This window comes from Gadus morhua, chromosome 23 (genome assembly GCF_902167405.1).
Source record: "Gadus morhua chromosome 23, gadMor3.0, whole genome shotgun sequence".
In the NCBI taxonomy this organism is placed as follows: domain Eukaryota; kingdom Metazoa; phylum Chordata; class Actinopteri; order Gadiformes; family Gadidae; genus Gadus; species Gadus morhua.
The window spans coordinates 12642478-12664977 of NC_044070.1; the positions used below are offsets into that span (position 1 = coordinate 12642478).

The 22500-nt window shown below is 47.5% G+C and overlaps 1 protein-coding gene across 1 annotated transcript in view; it reads left to right on the forward strand.

The window, feature by feature from the left end:
* The window catches only part of pard3aa (par-3 family cell polarity regulator alpha, a), a 349891-nt gene that overhangs the window by 265761 nt on the left and 61630 nt on the right, over positions 1 to 22500 (forward strand). Inside the window, 1 exon segment of the mRNA XM_030349167.1 lies at positions 13489 to 13617. Within this exon segment, the coding sequence (XP_030205027.1) occupies positions 13489 to 13617 (129 nt within the window).

The following is a 22500-nucleotide window of genomic DNA, read 5'->3' on the forward strand; positions in this document are numbered from 1 at the left end:
CACACACACACACACACACACACACACACACACACACACAGCTTAACACCACCATCAGGCGTCCTGGGGAGACATGAAAGTGCTTTAAAACAACACACGCGTCAGCCTTCCAGTGTGTGACGCTGGTCTGATTGCAGCTTTATGTCGCCCGAAAACCAAAACACCACTTGCCTCTGTCAATTATTTGATTCATGTAGTGTGTGTGTGTGTGTTTGTGCGCGTGTTGTGCACTAATGTTTGGAGAGTATTTGGCATGTGGTTAGGGTGACGTTAGGTCAGAAGGGATCTGCGAGATCTAAGAGAAGGGGCTGTCTGCCACAACAAGGAGTCTTATCTAGAATTGAAGAGTGGGGGGGTGGGGGGGTGATCACTGGTAACGCGTGTGCTGTGTGTGACTCGCTGATCCACCGTGAATCGTCTGCAGCATCTTATAGATTCATCTATCTTTGGCTGCAAGATGATCATTAGTTGGGGGCACCACGGGTGGGGGGCTCTTTCCCATCATGCACTGCAGTAATTAGTACTGCAATAATGACCACGCTGAGCTACTCTCCCACATTGGCTATGGAGGCATGGCGATGAGGTGTTGCCGGGGCAACATTTGGTGTGTGTTTGTATGTGCTCGCGCGTGTGTGCGTGTGTGTGTGTGTGTGTGTGTGTGTGTGTGTGTGTGTGTGTGTGTGTGTGTGTGTGTGTGTGTGTGTGTGTGTGTGTGTGTGTGTGTGTGTGTGTGTGTGCGCGCGCGCGCCCGTCCTGGGCCTTGCACCATGTGGTTAATTGAATGTGAAACCTCTCTGAGTTGCAATGAGTCGGGCCCGTGTCTCTCACGCTGAGTCTCGGTGAGGGGGCTGCAAACATGACGGACCCATGAAGGCTCTTATTACGCCGCTCAAATTAAGTGTAGCGGGTGCCCTGCAAACCCTCCACACTCCAGCAGACCTATGACTACTAATGACCTGAGCCAAGCTGAGGTCCAGTGAGACTCTCTCTCCGCGTTAGAGAATCTGAAGACATTCCTATTTTCGTCTCTCCTCCTCTTGCCCATACATTTTCTGTCCCCATCCCTTATTTTGTGTCCTCTATTTATCTTCTTCCCTCGCTCTCTGCGACGTCTGTCCTCATAACCCTAACAAGAGTGTTCTGATCCTTGAGACTTTTCAATCATGACCAAAGCAAAACGGAATGCAGGCCAGCCAAGTTTGATGTTGTTTTTGTCACACTTTTAAAGGCATGTTCGCCTCCACTTTGATGTATTCATTTCATTTTCCTTTTAATATTTCTCGATCTAGGTTCCCTTTGATCAATCTAACAAAGGCGATTCTATCCAATGCAGCGGCAATTCCCACAGGAATGCCGTGGATTTTAAATGTAAAGCCTTGACGTGCCGAGATCAGACAGACCCTTTGCTCCCATTTAGTTTTTCTCCTTAACTGTACAAATAAAAACAATAGAAATCAAGTCTCTGTAATGAGCGCTCATTCAGCTGTGGCCTTCCCCGTGTCCACGCCTTTGATCAAATATTTTTTAAATCTAAAAATGTATCAAACTAGTGAACAACAAACCAAAAAAGTATTGTGGAGAGATGGGAGGTGAGAAGTGGAAGACATGAGAGAAGAAAGCTCTCACCCAATGACCCTCACCCTGATTGTTCAGCCATCACCCTGCTCCTCTTCCAACCCCTCCCGCCTCTTCCCCTCCTCCACCTCTCCATCCAACCTCTTGAGACGTAGGCCTCATTGCTAGTCGACCCATCTACTTCTCCTGGCTTAGCCGCGTGATGAAATTGAGGCCTCATGCTTAAATGACCTTTCCCCCCCCCTGGACTGCCGTGCCATAGACAAGAACACACTTACGTTTGTTTATGTGTGTGTGTGTGTGTGTGTGTGTGTGTGTGTGTGTGTGTGTGTGTGTGTGTGTGTGTGTGTGTGTGTGTGTGTGTGTGTGTGTGTGTGTGTGTGTGTGTGCGTGTGTACGTTGAGACATGCATGAGTGCCGTTTCAGCCCTGGTTTATGATGGGCACCAGAAGGCAGTTTGTGGGAAAATTGCTTTTGAATTACAAAGGTAATATCAATCGATGTCGAGCGCCGCGTCTAATTTTCGTCAAAGGCAACCAATTAATGGCCCTGGATAGAGGTTCTCCTCCCCACACTGTCAACTGTCTAGACTTGTGTTTGGTGTTAAAGACATAATTGTCTGTTTTTTATCTTTGTCTTTTTGTATTCTGTTTTCAGCCCCTTGTTTCCACAGCTCTTTCTGTATTTATATTCTTTACCTTTGATCTGTTTGTGTTTTTCCTCCGGTACGGTTGTCAGCAGAAACATAACTTTCTTCTTTGTTCTCTTGCCTTCTCTATTACTCTCTCTCTCTCTCTCTCTCTCTCTCTCTTGCTCCCTCTCTCTCTTGTTCGCTAGTTCTCTCTGTCTCGCTCTCTCTCTCGCTCTCCCTCTCTTGCTCCCTCTCTCTCCTGTTGGCTTGTTCTCTCTCTTTCGCTCTATCTTGCACTCTCTCTCACTCCCTGTCTCTTTCTGTTTTCTATGAAGGGCGTTTAATTGGCCTCTCACACACCCTCTCGCATATGATGAGGCAGAGCGAGATAAGCTTTTATCGTGACTTACTTTTTACGAGTCTGGATGAACCGACAGTTTGGGTGAAGCAGGACTTCTTCCCACGTTTGTACGACACGATGCTCTGCAGCTGTTGCGGTTGTGGGGCAACATGAAGTAGAGGCAAAATAATCCCAGTCACCCCGCCATTATCTGGGTCAGAAGCACTGCTATTGGAATAATCAAGTATTTGCTCCAGGTGCATTTGATCTAAACATACCCAATCACCCAGAGAATCAAAGCTGTGTGTGCGTGGGAAAATGAACTTCCCTGAGTTTATGGCTAATTGTAAAACAGGTCCCCATAATCCATTCGCGAATGTGGGAGGCTTAATAATAAGAAGCATTTGACCTTTCGGTTCAGGCAAATTATTGTAGCTTGAGTAAACAGCATGAATTAAATTATTATTGTATTTTTCTATAATTATATTTTTCTTTCTTTTCAAAAGTTGTATCTCGAAGCATACGTTGAATACTTGAAACAAGCACCATCACAACACTCTGCTCAATGCCTTGTTTTGTTTGATTTCTGGTTGTTAAAGTACTCCTGTGAGAAAAAGCAAATGACTGACGCTTTGTAGTGCAACTCCTTTGAAAACTAAATAACACCTTTTGTAAACAAAATATCCTATCTGACGATCCATACTCTTGAGAAAAGCATCTTTCTGGGGGCTACAGCTCTTGGAAAATCATTCCTCAAGAAACAAACTCTTCAGTCTCTTGACACTCAAACTTCTTGAGATCCTCTGTGATTTGCACTCTTCCACGGATGCCTTGCCCCACTGAGAAGTTCCCAACAGCACATCCACGCCCCTCTCAGAAAATACCTCTCTGTTTTAAGAACTGTACAGAACAACTCAAAGCCATCAGTTCTACATTTCCTGGGTTGTTTAAATTTCACACAAAATGCAAATGTAGCTCTCTTCAGAGCAATTTGGGTTACCTATTGTTATACCTATAAAGATACTTCAATACCACGAGCTCAACCAAAATAAAATAGAATATAAATTCACAGTATATTCTATTGGATTGGACCTTTGAGCCCAGTGCAGACATCATTAGGCAGGCCGGTGCTCAAAGTTCATATGGGCCCATGGACAATTTTACAACATCATTGACATTTAGTATTGCAACCACTGCACCATGTTATATCATAACACCTTAGAATAATACAGGCATTGTAGGTCAAATCACATCATAGGACAAATCTAGGAGATATGGCTTATGACTATACAGATTGTCATATATCCTGTCGTATATGCTTGTCAAAGCCAACTTAAAAAAAGGTCACAAGTGAACTTTTCCATTCCATATGAATGATGGTACAAGGTTATCATTTATATATTTGCCATCATTTCTAGAATACAAATATGAAAAGAAGCAAGCAAGCAAACAAACACAAATCTATTAGGGCTTCAAATAAACAAAGGTTAATAGGATGTCAAAAAGCAGTGACTTTTTTGACTACTCTCCAAATACCAGACAAAGCTTAAGTTGAAAAACGGCATGTCCACATTTTGTTTAAACATTTCCTTGTGAGTTTTCTTTGTAGAATAGCATCAGTTAACTTGCATCTACAACCTCAACCTTTTCTTCGGTTGCATTAGTGCCTCCAGTCTGCCTTACTCTTTCTCAGACCTAGTCACTCTCCTCTCATTCCATTTGGGATTTCGTGTGTAGACTCACATGTGCACACACATACACACACACACACACACATACACAGACATGCACACCGACACACACAAATACACACACACACACACACACACACACACACACACACACACACACACACACACACACACACACACACACGTGTGTAGTCTCTGGAGGACATGCTCTTGAGTCCTACCGTGGCATTGACAGAAAGGCCTCTACCTTGACACGCTGGGACGGCTGTGAGGCACGGATCAATGGTTCCGCCTTCTGCTCTTTCCCCCCTCCCACTGTCCCACCCACACCCACCCCCAAACATCCCCGCCCCCGCCACCGCTCTAAACCGCCTGTCTTTGTTCTCAGACAGACAACCTGCAAAAGCTCTCCCTATTCTACCTGTGACCCGAGTGTCGTTTGAGATAGAGAGATAGTTATGCATATATTCACATCAAATCAAAGTTGTTCTTCCTCTCAATCCAAAAATTCTACCAGCAACACGTGCGACGAGAAGGGGTGGTGGCACATCAGCAAACTTTTATTTATTTATGTATTATATTCTAATTGTAATCTCTATCGTGCTGAATGAACAAATATATGCACAGTCGTATGGCTGTAGAACCTTTGTGTTTTTTACAGCCTTTTCAGATATAGCTCCATCATTAGGAGAGCTGATGTCGGCTGCTTTCACTTTCATGTATGAATGCATCTTTTGTGTTTTTGTGTGTGTGTGCGTGTGCACATGCATTGCGTGTGTCTTAGTGAATGCACAAGGCAGGCAGCAGTGTCTACAGATTGTCGAGGTTGATCCAAATGCTCCATTAGGAATGCAGGGTGTCCTGCTGTATCTAGGTCACAGCTTCCCTCCTGCACCCGCATCCCATTGCTCCACCCCGTCTCTGCACCTCCATCTGAACCTCCTCCTCACTCTGCACTGCCTGTGTGTGTGAGTGGGTTTGTGTGTGTGTTTTCTTGTGTGTTTAGAGGGAATCCGCTCCCATTTGAATGTGAGAGAGAGAGAGAGAGAGAGAGAGAGAGAGAGAGAGAGAGAGAGAGAGAGAGAGAGAGAGAGAGAGAGAGAGAGAGAGAGAGAGAGAGAGAGAGAGAGAGAGAGAGAGAGAGAGAGAGAGAGAGAGACTGTGTGTGTGTGTGTTGGTGCACTATGGTATTTACCTCTTCTTCTACAACTTCCTCTGTAATAGGATTATTCTGGGAGCGTCTCTGTAAGCTATCTAGAAACAGTCAACCTGTATTTGCTAACACTGCAGCGCACATTCAAGTGTGTTCTTTTAGTTTGGTGAATATCATTGCTATGTGTCCATATAAAGTCGTCCTTTGTTGTTGCTTGTACTCCAGGCACACTTGCAGATCGGGTTGGGCAGACACCTGTCCATACCATCTTATTTGCTGTCAAGACACCTGGTGCTAACACAAAGCCATGAACCCCCCCTCAGTCCATCATCATCTTCCCTATGACAGGCCGATTGATCCTTATCTCGGACATCACTGTTGAAGTGCTGCAAGGCCATTAGTGCGAGGTCAATCATGAACCCTATTGTCCTCACCCCCTCCCCCTTTCCTCACTCCCTACACACTCTTCTACCTTGTTTACTATTCTGTCATTCAACAGGTGCGCTTAGCCACAGCATCTAGCAGTGATTCATAATATACCTATCGTTAAGGAGCAGGTAGGGATTATCCGTACTGCTCAAGTTTGCCTACAGGTAGACCGCTTACAATCAGGCGTTGAACCCAGATATGTTGTTCTGGGTGACAAACACCCTCACCCCTAGAGCACCCCCCTGCACCCACCGACTCTTATAGAAGGGCATGGGTGTAGATCTCCCAGAATGGATGCTAAAAGGGGGCGTTGACAGGTTGTGCCCACGAAGGAAGCCCCACAGCCTCTGTACCTTCATGCTTCCAGGAGCAGTACCGACCGTAGACAAAGTGTGTTCCTGGGAGCAGCCGGGAGAGGGGTGTCTGTATGGATGGCTCCTTGTTGCAGCGTAATGAGGGGCTTAAATCATCCATGTGTCGGCCAGGCAGATTTGTGATGTTCAGCTGCGTCTGCATGAAAAAAAAAAAGAAAAGCTGTCACCCAACTACCCCCACCTCCTCCACCACCACCACCAACACCACCAGCACCACCCCAGCCTCCACACCACACACAACACGACCTGATTTATGGCAAACATTAAAGGCAATCATGTCACGGCGCGGGGAGAACCCCCGCCTTTGTTGCGGCAGACGTGGGTTTGAAATATAGGAATGCCGCGCTACCTGTTTAGTCGCACAAGCGCACACAGAGACACGCGAATTCTGCGAAACGGACAGATACTACCAAAACAAGCATCAAGAAATAATCACGCCAAAACTAAAACAACAAATCGAAAACACGTTTGAATGCATTCTGTCCCCCCAAAAGGCAGACACTGACTGGAAAGGGATAGCAGGTTGCAGATAAGTAAGGCCAGAAACTATTTTCCAAAAAGGGCAATAAACCTTCTATTCTCATGCATCTTGATTTCAGCCGGAGAATCATTTCCATACAATAACCTGTTTATGGTAAACAGAAGGCCCGATGATGGTGGCAGAAGAAAATGACTCTGTGGCAATGCCGAAATGTGAAGCGGCACGATATCCATATAGCTGCCGCTTGCTTTTGTTTCACTGTCATACATATTTCCCCTTGCTTTGCCTGCGCTGCATGATGATGAATGTGATGGATATGGAAGCAGACCTCGCGAACCCCTCGCTTGAACAGAACATTCCAGAAGGCGGTGGCATCTCTTTATGTTAAGCCATGAGTAATAAAAAGCCCAGTCACTTTCTGCCGGGAAACGATTCTTTTTTTTACCTTTTCTGTCCCCTCCCGGGACTTGGCCTCTTGTCATGAATAAATGCATCTCATGTCTCCAACAGTCCTGTGGGCTCCCCTCCCACCCTCCCACCCTCCCTCCATCTCTCCCTCACTCCACCCCTCCCTCCCTTTTTTCCTATGCTCCTCACTCCCCGTTTTTTGTTCTGCTCCACCTCCCAGGCTCTCTGTCTTGTCCCTGTTGCCTAAGGTCAATCCACATCTTCCCCATTACTCGTTGGGAGACCAACGATTGGCTCGGTCGACACAGGGCTTCGGCCATTCAGGGAAAGACTGAAGAGGTCTCAGTGGAGAATCATGACATGATTCATGCCTGACCTGGCAGAAAAGGCAAAAATCGATATGCACACATGGAGGAGCTGCTTCTCTAACACATATTTTACTAATTCAGTGTAATTGCGTTGGTCGGTGCCTTTCCATTTAGCCTTCAAACCTAACACAATATTAAGATGCTTTTCGCGGGTGCTTCATTACGTAGCTTAGCCTCTAGCTCAATAGGGGTAGCAGATTAGCAGGGCAAGGGGCAACATGTTGCTAACGAGTTCTGCTGGGGGGGAGCTAATCGACTAGAAGGTGGCTATGGGAAACCATTGCTCTGTCTCTCTGCCTCCCGCTCTCTCTCACTCTATGTTTTGATTTCCTTTTTATCGGTTTGTACTCTTTTTTTCTTTCCCATTATCCCTTTGACGAGTAATCGTCGTGTTTAGCCCCAGGAACGACAGACACATGTGTGCTACCCGCCGAAACGACAACAACAACATAACCAGAGAGCTACAGCAGGCAGAGCCGACGTTTCTGACTGCTTCTCCTCTCCTCCTTTCCTACTCTCCTCCCCTCCACCTCTCATGGCACCGGGGTCCCATGGCCCTCCATTAAGGCCCTCATAGACAATGTGCCAGGTAGGTGGGAAAACCAACCTAACTAAAAAAAACACGTATACACCTAAAAGAACATGCTTAGAAAGAGCGAGAGAGGTAGAGAAAATGAGAGAGAGATAAAAGGAGAGAGAGAGGGAGAGGGAGGGAGAGAGAGAGGCAGGAAGAATCACTATGGTATTTTCTTCTACTGTTGTTTTCCAACTTACTTTGTGATGTGATTATTCTGGAGCCAAAGACACCATCGATAGCCTGATAATGATGTCGCCGTTCATCCTTGTGTGAAGAGAGACTTATTATGCAGGCGTTTTATGGATTACAGTTATGAGCGGTACCGGTTGTTTGTTCTGCGCTCATGGCCGCCCCAGACACAGTGGAGGGGGCGGTGGTTGGGACTCAGGCGTTCTCGCCCCAAACACCGTTCGATTAGCTTTCAGGTTGGCTGTGCAAAAACAATAACGATCCAGCCCCACACACTTCTCTTTAAACTTGCCTTTCACCGTTTTTTATCTAGCTCTCTTCATTCTTCTTTCTTTCTCTCTCTTTTTCTTTCACTGTCTCTGCCCCCATGCCCTCTCTGTGTCCATCTTTGTCTTTTGTTGTCTCTCTCTTTCCCTCAAATAAATTATTCGAATGAAATTGACACTGATCCCCATCATCATAGTCATCATCACCAGCACCTTTATCATCACCATCATCGTCAACCTCATTGTCATCATCTCCACCATCATCATCAACCTCCCCCCCAACATTATCATCATCATCAGCACCCTCACCTCTATTTGTCTCGCTCTGTAAGATAGTTTAATTGGTGGGTGGGAAGGTGTGTCCCTGGAGAACATCTTACACCACCACCTCCACCACCACCACCTCCACCCTGCCAGATTGAGGTTGAAGCAGGAGGCTTTTAGTCCATCAGCTCTGTGCCTTCAATTTCAAAGGCACTGCTTTTAGGGGGACGAGAGACGGCGAGAAAGAGAGAGAGAGAGAGATTGGTCGGGAAATAAGCAGCTTTCGGTGGCGCCGTCTCTCCAATCTCTCCCCTTCTTTTATCGCAATTTTCCCTTTTGGGACCACGCGTCAACTCATGACACAGGATGTCAAAACACATCATACTTGCTCCCTAAACGCTTTCCCAAGATTAGGGACTGTGAGGAGGAAGAAGGAATAGAAAAAAACGACCAAAAAACATAGCTGTTTTTTATGTACCTGGCTGTTTTTCTTCTCCATTGTACTGTGTTATTAAGTTGTTATGAATTAATGATGTTAGATGAAGCAACTTTCTTGCACACTTATCCTCCATCTCTAGACACAGGATAGACGGCCCCCTAGAAACCACCTGAGTAAATACATACACTTTATACAGGGTATCTATCTATATATATATATCATATGACTGAGGAGACGCAGTCAGCAGAAGCCTATATAAACCCCTCGATCTCTCTCCTTCTCGTTATTGCGTGGGTCCACATGGCAGCTGCCAGCTCATAAAGCATCCATCATGTGCCGTTGACATGCGCTACATTACATGGGATTTCAATGGCCGACCCTGGCTCCCAGCCAATAAGGAATAGCTGTGAATAGAGTTGTCTTTTATACGTTTCTATTCACATTTGTTTGGACAGTACAGCAGCAACTTGAGCTTTGTCAGTGATATTTTACTTACATACTTGATCGGATATTTTAATTACTTGAATTATGCTCAGAAGGCATTTAACATAGCTCATTGCTGTAACCTGTTACCTCCCTAGCTTTTTGTATTTCTGTCTTTCTTGCTTTCCTTCGGCCTGCCTGTCAGTCTTTAATTTTCTCATTCTTTCTCTTTTTTTCTTTTTCCCTCTGTAAGCCCTTAGAGAGAATGAGAGAGAGCGGGATGGAGTGAGAGAGATTTGCAAGCTTTGTGACAGATCATTTAAAAATGGTACAAACGAAGGTAGGGGTTTAAAAACTTTTCTTCAGTGAAACCAGAACGCAGCCGTCACAGCAGAAAGAGATAACCTAGTCAGACGTTTTCTCAGGGTTCCTCTGAGTACACTTTGTGCTCAACTCTCCTGAACTGCTGCATCGAGTGGCGTGTTCTTGCCGCCATCACTGCCCTGCCCATAAGCTGTTGTTGCTAATCAATAACTTATTATCAGGCCTCATCAGGCTTGTCCTCAATACTGTCTCCGATGCCAGCCCTAATTTATGCCCAGGTGCCAATTTCGGCGACACATTCTTTTTCTTAACCCCCCCCCACAGAAAGAGCTGAATTGTGTCTTCTGGTTTGACACTGATTTACTTAAAATCATTACAGATTTCTATCGGATTCCTCCCTTCTCTCAAATGAGACGCTTATCTTCCACAGACAGGCACGGACGTCAATATTTTCTGCTCATTTTCTTTTGCTCTTTTGATTCTTCCCGAATCAACACGCCACGGTCGTGTGAGTTTCGCCCTCCCTTGATGGCTTTAATCTCTCCCCCCCCCTCTACTTCTATGGGGAGTTCATTTTTCAATAAATAAGAAAAATAAGAAAAATGTGCGGTGCATGTGTGAGTCAGTTGGAGGTTGTGTGTGGGTTGATCCTTTGTTCCACCAGCACTGTGAGTCCCCACCCTTCTGCAAGGGAGGCGGCTGCCCCGCCGGTGTTCACCGGCAGGGCAGACCTGGCCCTTAGAGGGGCACTGAGCCTCCCCATAGCCTGCCAATGGCTCAGCCCCCTCCTCTCTGCTCTGCCTCTCCGGTCCTGTGGCTGCGTGCTGGGACTCTGAGTCGCAGGCAGCAGGGGACCAGGGGTTTTGTGTTTGCGCGCGTGTGTGGGTGAGTGGGTGAGCGTATGAATCTGTTCAGAGATTTTTTTTGCATACTTCTGTTCACCCTAGCGTGCCCCCACCGTGACTAACTTTGTCTGAATGTTGGTCCGGACGGTGGGGAGAATAAGTTGAGGCTGAAAGTGACATTTTTTTTATGTGTCGTTACTTTGAGTAAGTGGGTGGGGACTTTGATTTGGGGGCGGGGGGAGTGGAGGAAGAGGATTAGATCCCAGGAAAACTATAAAAAATAAAAACACATTTGGTCGAGCCAAGGAAAAAAAACAAGGGAAGGTGAATAAAACTCCAACGGGGGGAGTGTGGGGGGGGGATGAAAGTCCTTGAGTAAAGGAAGAGGCGGCGGGGGGGTTGTGGGGTTGGGGGGGGGGGGTGTTGGCGAAGGGAGCTGTCACCTGCTCTGGTGATAGATAGCACTGCTCCCTATTATTAGCATTCCCAGAGCTCAGAGTTTTATGCCCAACTAGAGCCATTTGTTGATTAATTAATCAGGTAATGTGAGGAGCCCGTATCCTTGGCCCCGGGGCCTCTCGCGGGCTGGATGGAGCAGCCAGACCTCTCTGTAGGCCCCCCGCTGCATTCGCCTGATTACAATTCCACAAAAAGAAAAAAAAAGCTGTGGCTTTCCACCAAAGGGAAGGCATTCTACGCAAAAGGTCTCCTCCGCTTTTAATGTAAAGTGGAATAAATAAACATCCAGCCGGGATCGAAAGCCCATTTCATGAATATATTCACTTCTTTCTTTCTAGTTTTTCCTTTTCCCTTTGGCCGCGAGTCAAACCTGTCTGATGTTGAGTCTTTGAGCGGTTTTTTTTGAGGGAGTGTTTTTTGGCAAAAGGGATGAAGGCAGGTGTAAAGAATGAAATAAATAAGCAGGAAATGAAGGAAATGAAGCCCCTGAGGGTCCGCAGAGGCAAACACCCCCCGCTTCGTTTCCACACCTCCGTCTAAGATAGAATGGGACCGTTTTTTAAGCAGTAGATGGTTTGGATCGACGTCATCCGTGTGGAGCTTTTGTCCCCTCACGCGCGTCGTGCGTTAGCGTCGAGTTTGAGAGATAAGCCGTTCAGTGAAAAACAAAGCCTGTGGCTGTTGATTAGCGCAATCGAGTCCCGATCTTTCTTATCCGTCACACGCGCGTTTTCATTCTTATTTACCTTTTTATCGTTGCTTTGTCTTCGCAATCAGCGATTGGTTGGCAGCGATGCTCAGATTGTTCCAGAGCATGCACCTCCTTATTGATGCATAAGAAACGTTAGGATAATAAATGCACTGATAAGCATTTAATGAGTTGGTATGGTTTCCCCCGGAGCCTCTGACTCCCCGCCACATTGGAGGTGACGCGCTTAACAATACATATATATTAAACATGTTCAAGTCAGAGGGTTCATATGGTCAATGGTCAATCAGCATATGCCTACATTAGCATATGGGTGTCTTCTTTAGTGTGAACTTTCTGTAAATTACTGTGATTTTCAGCAGACCCTTGCTCCCTCACTCTCTCACACTCTCTCTCTTTCTCGCTTTGTCTCTCTCTCTCTCTCTCTCTCTCTCTCTCTCTCTCTCTCTCTCTCTCTCTCTCTCTCTCTCTCTCTCTCATTCCCCATCATTTTCTCCCACCTCTCAACGACTCATGCGGTCAACAGCAGATCAGCGCAGTGACCAGGGGGGTGGTGCTGAGATGGGGGGCGTGGCTGAGGGGCGGAGGAGGGGTGGTGTTCAACAATAAGTTGACGCTTACTCTCACCTCGCCATGAAGCTGTCATGGCCTCAGGCACGGCGGCGCGCGACTTCAATCTTTTGAAACGAGAAAAAATAAGTTTTCTCATAATGTGCCATGAGGAGATGTAGGAAGAAAAATCCACAAATTATCCTCCCCCTCAAGCATGCACACACACACACACACACACACACACACACACACACACACACACACACACACACACACACACACACACACACACACACACACACACACACACACACACACACACACACACACACACCCACCCACCTACATGAAATCACACACACACTCTCTAGTCCCTCACCCCCTACCCTCCTGCCTCGTCACAACTTCACTGCCGTCAGATTTGTTCTGGGCTGTCGAGGGGAGGAGGGGGGGGGGGGGCAGACATGTTGGTAGAGGGGGCTACCAACGTTCTTTTGGGCTGCCATCTTTTCTTTCTTCATTGTCTTTTGGGCGGTTTTAATACCCCTTGATGTGCTATGATTGCGTCGGTATGGAAGATAAAAAACTGTAGACGCTGGAATTATTCTTTCAATAAAGAATAGATACCTCAGGTGGGGGGGGGGGTGGTGTTGCTCTCTCCCTCTCTCTCTCTCTCTCTCTCTCTCTCTCTCTCTCTCTCTCTCTCTCTCTCTCTCTCTCTCTCTCTCTCTCTCCCTCTCCCTCTCCCTCTCTGAGCTGCCTCGGCCGGGACAAACCCGTAACCTGAAGACTCTGACAGTTTGACACTTTAATTTCCTTCACGGTATCTCACCTGGGCTTTGCACAGAAAGAAAGAGACACGTTTGCTGTAAAATATACAGAGAGAGAGGAAGGAAGATCCATACACTCACAGTTGCTCACTTTCAGCTCCCTCCACCAACACCAACCCCTCCCCGCTCTTATTTTGTTGTTGTTGTTGTTTTGGGTGCAGGTTCGGTAAGCACCGAAAGGACGAGCCCCCTGGGGAGAGGATGGAGAGGAAGGGGTCCAGTAAGTCCCGGGCCGGCGACGGTCCCACCTCCCTGGACGACACCGTGCAGATGAGGCTGGAGCAAGAACGGTACACATACACACACATGCATGCGCACACGCTATTCACACATGTTAACATGATGTCATACACACATGCACCAGCACGCACATACATATACACACATGCATAAACAACGTCCACACACTTGCCACATTCCATACACAAATGTTGCACACACCACACACACATGCATGCATGCACGCACGTGTACGCAGAAACACACACACACACACATATCAACACACGCACACACACACACACAGACACACACACATGCCACATCAACGCTTAAACACCTACACATGCACATACATGCCAAACAAGAATGCACAATAGCCATACACACATGCACATCCATGCATGGGCACAAACAAACACGCAACGAAAAACAAATGCAATTGTGCAGGTAAGAATATGTATTTCGCAAATGGCTAATTATCTACAGCAGCTAACGGGGTAAGAGGTCTGAAACAAATGTAATGCATTCTGGGAAAGCAGTCAGATGTCAATTTGTGAAACGCTCTGCACTTTTATATCAGTACATTACATAGATTATTTATGGATTGTTGCTGGCTTGTGCCTTTTGATGGGTCTGACCTGCTAATGGGGCTACTAGCCGGCCCCAGTACCACCACCACCACCCACCGCCCCCCCATGGACTAGCCGTGATTGAGTGGCTGGCTCATTATAATAGCACAATCGATGTAGCGCTGCATTTGTCTCTTCCTGCTGCAGCTCGTGGTCTCTTAACAGCTAAAGAACACTGCCCCATTTACTCCACCCCTTCTCTGAGTCCAGTCCCAGGCTCTGTGTGTGTGTGTGTGTGTGTGTGTGTGTGTGTGTGTGTGTGTGTGTGTGTGTGTGTGTGTGTGTGTGTGTGTGTGTGTGTGTGTGTGTGTGTGTGTGTGTGTGTGTGTGTGTGTGTGTGTGTGGTGATTTCTCTTCCTTTTCTCCTCACACTTCATTCATGGCTGACAAACCATGCGTTCTTTGCCTTCTCTGCCACCGAGAGGACAATATCGCCGGGGTTAGGCTCAATAAAATAATAGACAGCTTGCAGGCTCCATTGTTTTGCACCAGGCAAATGAACTCGGTAATCAAACTGCCATGGCTAATGAACGCTAATTGAATCCACACAATAGGTCCTTGATACCGCTGCCTCTCACACCGAAAAGAGCGAAGGATGGAAAGCTTGTCGGGAAAAGAAAGGGCATGCTATCCTGCAAAACGACAAACACACGCTCACTCACACGCACACACACACACACACACACACACACACACACACACACACACACACACACACACACACACACACACACACACACACACATACGTGTACACACACAAACTCACTCACAATGGCCCTCCTCACTGATGAATGGAGCATCTGGCTCCCCTCTCTCAAAGAGTGGGAGACTCTTTTTTGGGATGTAGCTCTCTCCCATCTCTCGCTCTCCTCTCTCTCCCATCTCTCGCTCTCCTCGCTCTCTCGCTCTCTCTCTCTCTCTCTCTCTCTGCCTCTTTTTCTCTCTCTGTCTCTGTGTCTCTCTCCCTGTGTGGCGGGCGTGCATCTGTTTGGCTCCAAGGCCCGGCATATTTGCATCTTTACAGACTGGAGACTGTCGCCAGCCAGGCCTACCTTCCTGTCTGCCCCACACACACATACACCCACACTAAGACATACACGCACACGCACTGAGATGATGCTAAACGGCTGTAGTGTCAGGGAACACGGAACAGGGACACGGGGCGATGGGAGATATGTAGGGCGCATCGTCTTTTCCCTGTCACGTGCCCTGTCACGTCGTAGAGCACACACAAGAAAAACCCAACCCACCTCATACACACAGTAACACACGTTCACACAACAGATCCGTGTGAAATATACATACACACAGAAAGACAGACACACACACATGCATGGAACAACACAGGCCAAGTCTAGACCGAGATGCAATCGATTCCAAATGCTGTATGTCCAGCCGGGCCTCCTTCCTTGATAAGGGTCCTTCACTTCCTCTCCCCTGTTCACCTCCAGTTCTTTATCTGATGCTCCGTCTTGCAGAGAGGTCTCATTCTCAACCACAGGTGTAGGACGTTCTGGCTGTGTGAGCCTCCTGTCTCCATCCACCCTGCGTGCGCAAACACACACATACACACACACACACACACACACACACACACACACACAGTGGAGGGCAACCTAATTCCTTCCCTTTTCCTAGCTCGCTCCTGAATCCCATCACTCAGGCTGGCCCCCGGGAATGTCCCACAGTTAATGGAAAAATGGGGATCCTGTGGGAAATTGCTGTGGCCAATAATAAACCCACCTGCCACAATCCCCTGCATCCCCCCCCCCTCGCCGTCAATATTCAAAAACATCGGGGTTTAGTGGGAGGGCAGCAGCTCAGAAATCCATTAGTGCTCGTCTGTGTGTGAGTTTTGTTTTTTATTTCATTGTGTTTTTTCATTTCGGGGGGGTGAGGGTTGGCGGTGTCACTGCTTGTATGACACCGCTTTTCAAGGTAACCGATCTGATCTTTGAACGCCCCCAACCTCCAACCCCTGCCCCAGACAATCAGAGAGACACACACGCACACACACACACACACACACACACACACACACACACACACACACACACACACACACACACACACACACACACACACACACACACACACACACACACACACACGCACACACACACACAATTGTATGGCAAATCTGTGAGATTGATCTGCAAACAAGCCGGGTGTGAGGGACAGATATTTATATTTCGGACTGTGATTGTGACTCTACAGAGTACCATGGTGACGCTGTAGTTTCAGTCCATGGTGCCACCCAGGAGTGTGTGTCCAGCAGCAGCACTCCCCCCCCCCCCCCCCCCCCCCCCACACCCCCTGCTGTCACCTTACTGTGGTACCACGGCCAAATGTCACCCTGTGCTTGACGCACGCGGCCGCTAATTCTTTATGACGGGAGCTTTTAGCACTTCAAAATAGGAGTCAGCGCCGAGGTGACGCTGACTAATTCATAAAATGTGGCCTTCTTTAACCTGCAATAAGCCGACGGCTGCCTTTTATTAAAAAAGGTGAACCTCAGTGCGGTTAATTAAGTGGCCTGGCCGTCGGCCTTTTAGGAACGTCCGTATGTCGCATCACATCAAAGCACCTGTTCTGTGAAGTGGCTTCTGGCGTTCCACATGCTATGAAGATCCTTGTACCTAAAACCCGACGATGGAGCACTTTACAAAGGCATCGGCATGTGAGGTGATTGGGTTGTTCGTCGGCTGAAGACGATGAGGAAGGCGGATGCACAGCATGTCGGGAGTGGTGCCTGGTGACCACGCCAGGTCCACTTTCTGCTGCTGGTTGGTCAGACCAGCTGTCTGTCTGTTGTCCCCCCCCCGAACCATCCCACAGTTCTGGGGGGCAGCAATGGCTCGTTGGTTGTCATGCGCTGTGAAGACCCCAGAGGCCACTGGACTGCATGATTGGCTGATGGAGTTTGGGGGGGGGGGGGGGGGGGGGGGGGCTTGGCGAGGAGACAATTGCTATGGACGATGTTGAAGGTGTTGGAGCAGCCCCTAGCAAGAGAGGGCCAGAGTTTGGGAGTGTGTGTGTGTGTGTGTGTGCGCAAACGTGTGTGTGTGAGTGTGTCTGTGTGTGTGTGAGTGTGTGTGAACGAGCGCGTGTGTTTGTAAGTGTGCAGACGTGCATGTGGCCATGTATATGTGTGTATATGTGCACTACTTTGAGTGTTTTAGTTTGTGTGTGTACACATCACGTGGCTGTTTGCAACATTTCCTCATCCTTATCTCTGCATGCGGTTACCCTGAAGCCATACTTCCCCTGCCAGAAATGGGACGGGGGGACGGGGGACGGGGACGGGGGACGGGGACGGGGGGGTGTATGGGGTAAACACACAAAGAGCAACCAGACAATGTTGCTTCTTCATTCTGCTCCCGCACCTGACTCCATTCGCCAAGCCTTCCTCCTCGCCCTCCTCTTTTTTTCCACTCTGGTGGCTGATTATGATGTCCATTCTCTCTTATCTCTCAGACTGTGTGTTACCAGACCTCTAATCAACTGCCTGCTCATCACTGCCACTATGTCTGTTCCTCTTCCCCCAGATAAACACACACAACAAGAACAACAACAGATGTTCTGGCTCGAGTTTGTGACCAAACTCTTTCTCCTTTTTCTTGTTTTCTTCTTGTTGTTGTTGTTGTTGTTGTTGTTGTTCTTCTTCTTCTTCTTCTTCTTCTTCTTCTTCTTCTTCTTCTTCTTCTTCTTCTTCTTCTTCTTCTTCTTCTTCTTCTTCTTCTTCTTCTTCTTCTTCTTCTTCTTCTATCTTTTTTTTGTGACCAAACTTTCTCCTTTTTCTTGTTTTCTTCTTGTTGTACTTCTCCTTCGTCTTTTTCATCATTCATAGTGTGTCGCAGCATTAACTTTAACGCTAAAGAAAAACAAGCAAATGGCAAGACTGTGTGTGTATACGTCAACTATGATCCTGACAAAGCCAATTTAAACTTTTTTCCGGTTGCCACCTTGAGTTTGCATTCTCCATGAGCAGCAGAGAAGTGGCTCGCTCAGGAACGTCTGCCTGCCAAGGACTGGGGAAGTTTAATTAGAACTACAATAATTGTCTTCCAGATTTTCCTTCATCCTTTCTTTTCGCTTTTCTCTTGTTCACGTGTGATCACTGATCTTATCTTCCTACTATGTCAAGCCATCCCATTATTTTCAGATTCTATTTTAGTCCAATTTGCATAGCGAGTTCAAAGCGCACACAGGCTGATTGCGAAGTGTGATTACATTTGTAATTATATTGATACCTACAGCAAGCTAATGCGATTATTAACACTGGGAATTAACACTGCAGAACTCTGGACAATTATCTCCCTGATTGCATTATGCTATTATGGGCCCAGCGTTCACCCTTCAGATTGGTTTTGTGCAGGAGTCTGAGCAAAGACAGCTGTACGGCGAGTTATTTGGCCAGTATTACAAGTGTAATTTTCTTCTGCGTCCGTGGTTTGATTGGATCCAGGGATATCTTCGTCCCCTCTGTCGGCACTCCCTGAACAATGGGGAAGTGCTTTGATGAAGAGGAATTGGAAAGAGGAAGAAAATAAATCTATTTGAATCGGCATGCAGCAAACAAATTTAGTTTTGTCCGCTGTGTTCTAACAACACATATTGAAGAGGCAGGCGTTCAAACTTCTGAGTGTGTTGACTTTAAAATGAGGAGGCTGGAAGTACATGCTGTTGCTATCACTCACACACACACACACAAAGAAACGCACACACACACATACACACACACACATACGCACACCACATAGTTGTACACATATAGTTGCTTACATACACACACACACAAACACACACACGGTCAACCACACACACACATATACTCACACAACCACACACACTTATACTTAGACACACACACACGCGCATACATTACACACACACTCTCACGCACACACACACACCCTGCCATCCCTGGGGTAAATGAAACATTGACAAACATAGAAAGGGGAATGCGCCGGCTTGTTCTGACCATAATTAATTCAGAGCCCTGAGAAACAGTGAGATTTATTCAGCGCCGGTAGATAGGCCCAGTGTGAGTCCACACCCAGCCGCCCCTGGTTCATAACACCTGCATCTGGAGCCGCTAACAAACACACTGCATTATGTTGGCTAGTCACATCGAGTTTGTGTGTTTAGGTGCCTGTGTGTGTGTGTGTGTGTGTGTGTGTGTGTGTGTGTGTGTGTGTGTGTGTGTGTGTGTGTGTGTGTGTGTGTGTGTGCGCGCATATCTTTGGTTTTGATTATATGTTTCTTGGATTGGTAGATCTAGCTAAGCAGTAGCACGCGAGGGGGGGTGCTGGGATTCGTGGGAGCAAGGCCCCGCGCCGAAGATTATCACAGGCCTTTTAGTGAACAGTTTATTAATTGTTTGTTAACAGTATTAATCGACAACAGATTATGATTTGTTTAATCCTTTAATTGTTTTGGCGCCGCCAACACAAATAGTTCTGCCACTGGAATTGGACTGGACTGTTGCCGAGCAACGCAAACAATTTCCTGCACACAAGTTTGCTTCTTTGTGTAGGTCTACACGTTACCGCAGGCCAGCTACTCTGTATGGTGTACAGTCAGACGCTCCATCGTTTCCCGCTTAGTTCCTCCCCTCCGTCCTCTCACGAACCCCAGTCATCATGTCAATAAAAAAAATGGCGGAAATACGTTCATCTTTGTGGTAAAAACTGTGTTACCATCTAACATTGATAATGCTCGTTAATGTTATTAGAACACCTGTTAAGAGGAGTGATACATGTTTAGATAAAGTTCTATAGATAAAGCACTCTATATCAGCACATTCTTCTCCAATCAGATTGGACAAGAACGCCTCTTGCCCAATCAAACTACTTAGCCCTAACTAGCTGTTGCATAATGTACAATACACGACGGCACAGCCGGCAGTAGTTCCATTCAATGTTACTTTCTTCTGGGTTAAATTAACGCAGATTCTACCTCAGTCAAGTGAAGGTTGAGAAAAAACACCTAAAAGGGGAGACCGTCCCTGAACGGTGCATTCATTAAATGCTCCCCAACAGTGTCTCCTCCTTCCCTCTGCTTAGGGGGAGTGCAGGAGGACAGGAGACAGGCCAGTAATTGCTGGGCCTGTACAGGCGTAATGTGCCGAGTGTGGGCAGCGCTTTCCCTAATTTGAACATGCTGGGTCATTAATTGGCTAATTGAGTATATGTATACACATGGCACTGCTTTGGCGGTGGTTCTTAGGAGGAAAGGGAGGGGGGGGAGGCTGTAGGTTAGCTGGGTGGGTGGCGGGGATCACAGAGGTTGCATATTGTATAAAATGAGAGCAGTAGGTAATAAGTAGCAGTGAACTTGTGGGACCTAGCTTGCTCGGCAGAAAGAAACACAAGAAGTATTTTCAATTAGAGGCAGGCTTGTGAGGCCTCAACACCCAATACATCCAGACTGCAGACGCGCTTTAGAAAAGGACAGGACGTTTGCGTATGTTGATCAAAGACACGCAAGGCAAAGAGGTGATGATGAAGATAATGATCATGGTGGGGAAGATCATGGTGATGGTGATGATGATGATGATGATGATGATGATGATGATGGTGAGGTGGTGGATAAAAACGCTGATAACAGCAGCCTTGTTATCTGTGCTTAGTGGATTTCTCATATCACCGGCATCGTTCAAACATGTCTGATACGTTGCTATTAGCAGAAGTTACGTCAGACTCCTTAGGCTTAAAAGCTTGCCTCTCTCTCTCTCTCTCTCTATTTAGTTTGCTGTTTATCTCACTCCATCTCGTCTCGCACTCCTTCCCACTCCTCCCCTCATTCTCTCCCACTTTTCTCTCTCTCTCTCTCTCTCTCTCTCTCTCTCTCTCTCTCTGTGTCTGTGCAGCACGGTGTGTGGCAGGTCTAGCCCATTATCTCATCGGAAATGTCAATATTGCTGTTTTTATGAATTTGATTAGTCCATAAAGCGCCGGCGGGTTCTGCCGGCCGGACTGGGCCCCTGGGAGCGTGCGGTAACGTGGTGGTCTAGCCTTTCCTGGCAGGGATCTGACATCACCTCCCGACGACGCGACGAGAGACGCTGTACCGCGTGTTTCATAATCTTAAATCCACAGGACAGTGTTTTCCTTCGTCTTCATTCTAGATCGACAGCGCGGTATGTGAGACGCGGGCTGCAATAATATATCTGTAGCGACACCGTGACCGTGGCCATGCAAAGAGAATTCCCCGCCGCAACCCATAGAGTTATGCAGGGGATGCAGAGACACACAAGCACACGCACGCGCAGGCACACACACACACACACACACACACAAATGCACATATGAATGAACGCACACACACGCACACACACACACACATACACACACGCATACAAACACACACAGACGAACACAGACGAACACAATTGCACATGCACACACACACGCAGGATCAAGGTTCCATCAAAAGCTCATTCCAAAGATAATGCCAAGGAAATGGGATTTTGGGGGTGACTTAAAATAACCACGGCGGTCCATGGATGGGATGTGGGAATTGGGTTAATCTGCGGCTGAGAAATGGTCATTGTTTGAAATGTGATTACTGTTATTAAAATACACAGACACGAGAGGGAGCTCGGCTGAGTGGTGGGTGGCGGGGGGAGGGGGGGGGATTCATGCATAGCCTTACGCTGTCAATCATCCCTTGAGGAACCGGTGCAAGCGGTTGATAGGTCAGCTATGACCTTAGGTAATACGAATGCCTCACTGTCACACTGACAAGGCGCACGCGCAAGCTGTGTGGGTGTGTGTGTGTGTGTGTGTGTGTGTGTGTGTGTTTGTTGGTGTGTGTATGCGTGTGTGTTTGTGTGTCAGTTGAGCCCTGTGGCACCACATCTGGAACTAGGGAACACACTGGTGGCTGTTCCCAGGGTCACCACAGTGGGAGGTCAGCCTCATACACCCCCCCCCCCCCCCCCCCCAACCTCCAGGCATCACACACACACACACACACACACGCGCGCGCGGACTTCCCTTCTGCATTGCGTATCTTCTCTCACCACCCATGATCTACCCACCCCCCCCCCCCCATCTCTCCTTCTGTGAGCTACTGTCTCTCGACAGCAGACTGACAGGGGTCCATGCGGGCCCACCTCGTGAGGCAGGAAGGGCTACTGAAAGACCCCCTGTTGTGTGGAAGTGGTCCCGTGGTGTGGAGCTTGCATTTGCGACAGGAAAATGTGTGTGTGCGAGGGGAGTGTGTGTGTGTGTGTGTGTGTGTGTGTGTGTGTGTGTGTGTGTGTGTGTGTGTGTGTGTGTGTGTGTGTGTGTGTGTGTGTGTGTGTGTGTGT